Consider the following 7210-nt stretch of genomic DNA (forward strand, 5'->3'; position numbering starts at 1 on the left):
TTCCATGTGAACAGTAGGATCAAATCCAGGTCCTCAGGAAGAGCAGCTGGTGTTCCAAATAGTGAACCCTCCACTCCTTTTGGCTTGAGGCCTTTTATGTAACCCAGGCTAGCCCCAAATTCACCACCCCCTTTCTCAGCTACCAGAACGCACCACCAAGCTGCACTAAACTGATGAACTTTACTGCAGAGCCATGAGCTGACCAAGTGGTGCTTGAAGCCACCGGAACACTATATAACCGCAGCTCCTATAGAAGAGGGCAGACAGCAGGAACGAGCAAGTCAACAGGCCTGTGGAGTTGCTCACACACATTCACCAAGGTCAGTGAACCACAGTGAAGGTAGACACCAAACACCTGCATCCCCTTCCTCTACTACAGTGCCTGCCAGCTTTTAGCAGACCTCAAGTTAGCAGGAGCTACTCGACATAAGTAATGCCAGAGGCCCAACACAGCACACGGGCGGCCTCCCGTGCATTTTACCTACCCGCTTAAGGTTAGCAATGGATGCCTAATGCACCTGCAGCTTCCGCCTGATCCACGTTAGGAGACTGCTTGGCACTCAAGGCCTTGATTTTTGTGGACACTGCCATTTCCACTCAACCTGATGTGGAGTTACACGAGAGGAAAACCAGGAGATGTGCTACAGCGAGACCCTGCTCACTGTATGTGAAGAGGAAGCTACTCCATGGCCCCGAGACTTTGAAAAGAGACAACCAAACACTACGAATGACACTTTATTCAGTCATTTTCTTTACAACTGAAACTCTGGGAATTCAAAATTAACATCCTTGCCCGTGAGCTTCTTATACACACCAGAAAAAGTTTCCACCTGAAAAAGAAGACAGAATTCATCACCAATTCATGACTTTTAAATGTGCAACAGCACCAAAATCTAGTGTATCCTGTACAGTTTCCTCTTCAGCAACTGAGAGGGTAAGGGCTGCGCAGGACACGACCCCTGCAACTCTTGGCCTTGGCACAGGCCTAACTCTAACACTGAGGCAAAACCATTCAAACCAAGCTATCCATGGGCAGCAGGTATCCCATCAGCACAGCGCCCACTGCCCCAGTCATTCTAATATATACCACCATCCACCCAAGTCGTCATCCTTGCTTCCGTATCTCCTAGTTGGTTAAAAGGGTCCAGAGTACTCCAGTTTCTAAAGCATCCCCAACACAGAATCAGATGGACAGAAGAGTGATGGGGAAGATCTGGGCTAGGGAGTGAGCTGTTCCCTTACCTTGTGCTCCACGTTGTTCTGCTGTGCTTTGTCTAAATGAACCTTTATGAGCCGGCTGCCGTCCAGTTTCACACGGATCCTCTTGCCCACAATCTCACTCGGGAAGACCAAGTCCTCAAGGATGGCGTCGTGCACTGCGGTGAGCGTGCGGCTGAAAGAATGACAATGGTGAGCAACACTGCAAGGCGCCCTTGGAAACAAGGAAAACAGCCAAGGCCAGATTCCTAAAAACACGAGCTGAGTGTGATGGCTCATGCCTGTGACGCAAACACTTGAGAAACTGAGGCAGGATTTCCCGTGAGTTCAGTCAGGGACAACCAAGAGTCCTTGTCTCAAACACCACATTTGGCTCCTACAGAGGCTATTTATATGCAACCAGCACCCCAGAGACTAAAACTTTTGAATGACAAGCAAGTCAGGATTTATGTCCAAAGCTGTATAACACCTGGCAACCTACACTCTCAGAGTGTCCCAACCCCAAGGCCTGGCTGGCAAGCTGCAGGATGGTTCCCTGACTTCCAAGCACAGGTGCAAACAGCCTAACTAGATGTTTAACACACCGGACCAACCGAGCAACACTCCAGCTTACCAAAAGATCACTGTGGGTGTCAGGTGTCACAGGACACCTGAGAGCTACAGGCATCAGTGCTCATCACAACACACCATCAGCCCGGAAAATGCACTAAATCCAGAACCCCAACCAGACTTCCTCCTGAGTACACACTATTATTAAAGCCACCCCACCCTAGCCAGGAGCCATCTGTGATTCCAAACTCTGGAATGGGTGCTATGGCTGTCGGTCTAAAGAACACACAGCAAGTGCGTGCTATTCAGACTTCACCCTGTCTGTGCTCACTCACCAGCAGGACCATCCACCAATCAGATGGCTGCCGACTGCTCTTTAAAGCACATTATCACACTGGACCAGATCTGGAGACAGAAGTATTATAGGACTACCACTCCCAGCCAAGGACCTCAGGGCAGCCATGACAATCTTAGCTCTGCTGTGCATGAGCTACTCAATCTACAATAATGACCAGGCAGGCTCCAAGGACCATAGTCGCAAACCTCACTAAAAATTATGGCAAAAATCCTACCATTCTAGCTATGCACGAAGAACTGGCCTCATCGGTGACTATCACCCCTCTTCTTTCCTACAGACAGCATTTATCCACACACCAAATTCCCACCAATTTCCCAGTGGCTTTCAGAACAAGGTTGAATTAAGACAAATTCCAAGCATTATTAACCACACCGTATTGCAATACAAACAACACCCACGGAGCACGATTGTATGCAACTGTAATCCCAGCACATGAGCAGTGGTGGCAGGAGTGAGTGGAAGGACAGCCCGGCTAACAGAAAGGTAATGGCGAACCTGGACTTCAAAATCACTATGACACAACACACAATACAAATTCTGTCTCAAGTAGATTGCCTATAGAAGTTATTAACCTCAATCTGGTCCCTGAGGCTCTGCAGGGACCTATAACGCAAATGCGATACAGTTACAGCAACAGCAACACCACCAGGAGGCCTAACTCTAAAGAGCAACGTGAAGTCACCACTAGCATCTGCCAACAGCAGATGACACAGCTAGTAAGCTAACACCAGGGAAGCCATGTTGTCTCTAACACAGCACCTCAGTTACACCCAGACTTCAAGCTTCACCTGGGTGGTACCACTGATCTACAATACTATTACTACATCAGACCACATATAAGCAGAGAATGCCACCCAAGGAGGACTGCACACCAAGAATGTGCCCCACACACGTCAGCAGCCACCGAGGAGTGAAGCGTGGGGCAGACAGATAATACACTCACCTTCTGGGGCGCTTCTGCTTATTTTTCGTACGGCTTTTCCGAGTTGGCTTGGGCAGAATCCTCCTCTTTGATGAAAACAAAAACAGTGTGTGAGTTGACGTCAGGCTAAGAAATGTCCAACTGCTTTCCACACTCTAACAGCCACGACCCTGCACTACCCTGCTTCAACCGTCCTCTAACCAGCTCTATACTGCACCCCCACTCCGTACCAAAGCCAGCCCTAAATTTCAAGCACTGTCACTTACCAGAGGGAACACACTTCAATACTCTAACCCCAATGCCAAGCTTCCCACCACCAGGGTTTCAGTCTCGCCCCAACCCTTGAACCCAAGGTTTGCAATGCAGCGAGCAGATACCTGAGCAATGAAGACTACGTGTTTCCCGCTGAACTTTTTCTCCAATTCACGAACCAGCCGGACTTGGATTTTTTGGAAGGATTTCAGCTGAGGAACTGGTACAAAAATTATGATGGCTTTCCGGCCACCACCAACTTCAATTTCCTAAGAGGGAAAAAAAGAGTCCATGGCATTTTCAATTAAGTCCTTCACTTCCATTTCCCCCCACTCAGCACCGCTCAACGTGAATACAGTGAGGCAGACTGTGCAGACCTGGCTGGCCTTTGACAAGGTACCCGCCTCTGCCTCAAGAGAGGGGTCTAATGTCCCGTTCTAATGCACCACTAACAACTTCCAAACAACACTCTCCTACGGTTTAGATATAGCCCAGGGGTCCCTGAAGTTCATGAGCTAAAGCCAAACCCTCATTTTGAGGTACTGAGAGTGGGGTTAGGGTCCAGAGGAGGAATCAATCACCAGGGTAAAATGAAGAGCTCACAAAAATGTCATCCCAGCATTAATGCGGTTTACTCTACAAGAGACACAAAACAGCGAGCAAGGATACATGTCCACTGCCCCAGCCATGGAGAGGTAGAGGAAGACTAAGTTCATCAGGCCCAGCCTAGGTTACAAGAGACTGTCTCACCAGTCAGGGGCACACCATCCAGGACTGGCTACGGCCAACCTCTGGATTCCCCGAACATGATGGAATCATCCACAAGGGTAAACTTTCTCGATACCCTAAACCGCCCAAAGACAGTATGAACTCGACAATAAAAGCTTCACAAGACACTCATCCCGGGGCTAGGGTGGACTCAGCGGGGCAAGGGCGGCACTTTGTGGGCTTCCAATGGACCAGGTTCAATTCCCAGCACTCACAACCATCCAGTTCCGGGGACACACGTGGTGCATAAGGAACACAACCAACCTCTCACGCTTAAAGAATAGATCTTAAACAGAACTCTGCCATACCAAAAACTTAAGAGAAACCCCACCAGCCGCGACTGTCCTGTGTGGAGTCACGCCGGGTCGAAAACTTGCAGGAAGTCCACGTCTCGAGTCAGGGACCAGGCATGAAATCGTAGCATCCCATGTGACAGGATGCACGGCGTGCGCGACCCCGGGTCCCCACTCACCTTGGCCGCGGTGATGTTGAGCTCCCGCAGCTGCGCCTTGAGATCCGAGTTCATCTCCAGCTCGAGCAGCGCCTGCGGGCGGACAGGGAGACAGTGGGTGCCGCGCCGAGGTGGGGATCGGGGGGTCGGAGGAACACCCGGAGGCCGGGAGACACACTCACCTGAGAGATGCCGGACTCGAACTCGTCCGGCTTCTCGCCATTGGGCTTGACGATCTTGGCGCTCGAGCTGAACATGGCTCGCCCTGGGGGGAGGGAGCAAGGCGCCGTCGGTCACCCGGCTCGCGGGGCACCCTGCCCGGGCCATCGACGGGCGCACACCGCGTCATCCGCCGCATCCCCGCCCGGGACGCATGGACCGCCGTCCCGCAGGTCCCCCGAGGGTCCCCCTCCCCGACCTCCGCGGAAAAACCACGGCGCCATCGCCGGCCGCGAACCTACCTTACGGAATACCGGCTTGGAAAGAGGCCCAGCTCTCGCGAGAACTGCTCATATCCGGGTGGAGGCCAAAAAGAGGCGGGACGGCGGAAATGGATGGGCGGGAACCGGAAGCTCCCCTGAGAAAGGGTAGACCGCCTAGCCTGTGCCCGGAAGTTTTTCCGGAGGACTGGTGTTTTGGGATCACGCGTTCCCTGGAGGAGTCGGCATTTGGTTCCGTTTGTGAAGGTCTCGGCTTCCATAGTTGTAGTCTTTCGTGTGTTCCTGGACGGGGTGATGGACGGCCCTGGGAGACAGAGCCAGCCTCAAAGAGCTCAGCGTCATTCGCCACGAAGATGGGACGTTTAAAATGTCTAATTAGTCCCGTGCTCGCCCTCCTTTCTCCGCTGACCCGATGAAAAGGAATCTGGCTAGCCAGGCATGGTGGTGCACGCCTTTAATCCCACGTTCGGGAGGCAGGCGATTCCCTAAATTCAAGGTCAGCCTGGCCTACAGAGTTCCAGGAAAGCCAGGGCTACAAAGAGAAACCCTGTCTCGAAAAAACAAAACAAAAGAGAAAAGAAAAGGAATTAGACAGTATTCCAGTTCTTATAGGGAAGCAAATCAATAAGAATGCGTTTGAATATTAGTCATAAATTCCGATCTATTTTAATTTTTTGGTTTATCGAAACAGCTTTTCGAGATTAAAGGCGTGAGCCACCATCACCAGTTTATAAATTACTATTTTTAGCATCTATTCTTCGGTGCAGCAGAAGATTCTAGAACATGTCCAGGAACTCCTAGCCTCAAAAATATGAAACTGCCCTGTTGAGTTCAATACGGAGACTGCTGGGTGCGGTGGTGCATCAGGACACAGGCAGAGGAGCGTTGTGAGGTGAAGTCAGCGCTGTGCAGAAATATAGTCTCAAAAAAACAGCAGCAATAAAAACCCGTTTACAAGCTGGGCAGTGGCGATGCATACCTCTCCCAGCACTGGAGAGGCAGAGGCAAGCAGATCTCTGAGTTCGAGGCCAACCTGGTCTGCAGAGCGAGTTCCAAGACAGCTGGCACTACACAGAGAAACCTTGTCTCAAAAAAACAAACAAACAAAAAATCAAAAAACAAAATATATTAATCCCAGCACTCGGGAGGCAGAGGCAGGCGGATCTCTGTGAGTTCGAGACCAGCCTGGTCTACAAGAGCTAGTTCCAGGACAGGCTCCAAAACCACAGAGAAACCCTGTCTCGAAAAACCAAAAAAAAAAAAAAAAAAAAATATGAAGATAATGCTGGGAGAGGACTTGGTGTAGTTCAGCAACTTCCCTTCATCAGCGCATAATTAGAAAAAAAAAAGGCCAGGAGCAATTGTCTGATAGAAAGATCTGAAGGTGGACTTCAGATCTATTTATTGAAGGAGTGCCCACTTCTGCTGTCATTTTACATTCATGTGCCCAGTGAGTCCCTGTTCTACCTATACAGGAAATAAAAGGCACAACTGCTTCACGTGTAATTGAATATGCCTACTTTAGGGCAGACACTAGCTACTGTAAGACTTTAAGACAATTCTGAAGCCTCTCAGCCTCCGTGCCATAGTGCTTCCCCTCCTCCCCTGGGAACCTAACAGCTACACTCGCACGTACTCAGTTCCTGAACAATTACCCATATACGTATGTTTTGGTTCAGTCCCCTGGGAAACAGGGTCAAAATGACCTCTTACCTCACCTGATCTGGCAACAGCTCTCCAGTCAATTATTGGTAATAGCCCTTTAAATAAGCCAATCAAAATAGTCAAAGAACAACCCCCCTTGCTTCTGTGGCCCCTTTAAAAGTAGACTGTACCAGCTATTCGAGGTCCCTCGGCTTCCCCAATGCTGGAGGACCCTGTCATGACAGAATTAATAAAATCCTCATGCTTTTGCATTGACTGTGGTGTATGAAGTGGTCTCTGGGGGCGACTCCTCCTCGGTGTTTGGACGCTAGAGTCCAACAGTTACCAAAATGGACTGAATCTTTGCCTTAGAGAATAGAGTCGGACGAGGATGCTGTGGAAACATGGGAGGAAATGTAGAATGACAAACTAATGATGTACATGACAGTAATGTGAGAGAAGGGAAGGAGGAGAGACACATGCTTTAGGGAGTTAGGACTATCTATGAAAGAGAGGCCCCTAGCACATGAAGAGCAGTTACGACCTAGTCACTTAGTAACAGTTATACGTCACCTCTTACACCAGACTGTCCAGCCTTTTGAGTTTTA

At 49.9% G+C, this 7210-nt stretch overlaps 1 protein-coding gene across 1 annotated transcript; it reads right to left on the reverse strand.

Moving 5' to 3' along the window:
* Window positions 1-719: 719 nt before the first annotated feature.
* Window positions 720-4960, reverse strand: Rps7 (ribosomal protein S7). The gene is made up of 6 exons (XM_057769268.1): window positions 4701-4960; window positions 4540-4611; window positions 3425-3568; window positions 3069-3133; window positions 1243-1393; window positions 720-830 (listed from the first exon to the last, which is right to left on the reverse strand). The coding sequence occupies exons 1-6, from the start codon at window positions 4773-4775 to the stop codon at window positions 753-755; spliced, it is 585 nt and encodes a 194-aa protein (XP_057625251.1). The 5' UTR covers window positions 4776-4960; the 3' UTR covers window positions 720-752.
* Between the last annotated feature and the right edge of the window lie 2250 nt (window positions 4961-7210).

This window comes from Chionomys nivalis, chromosome 1 (genome assembly GCF_950005125.1).
Source record: "Chionomys nivalis chromosome 1, mChiNiv1.1, whole genome shotgun sequence".
Lineage (NCBI taxonomy): Eukaryota > Metazoa > Chordata > Mammalia > Rodentia > Cricetidae > Chionomys > Chionomys nivalis.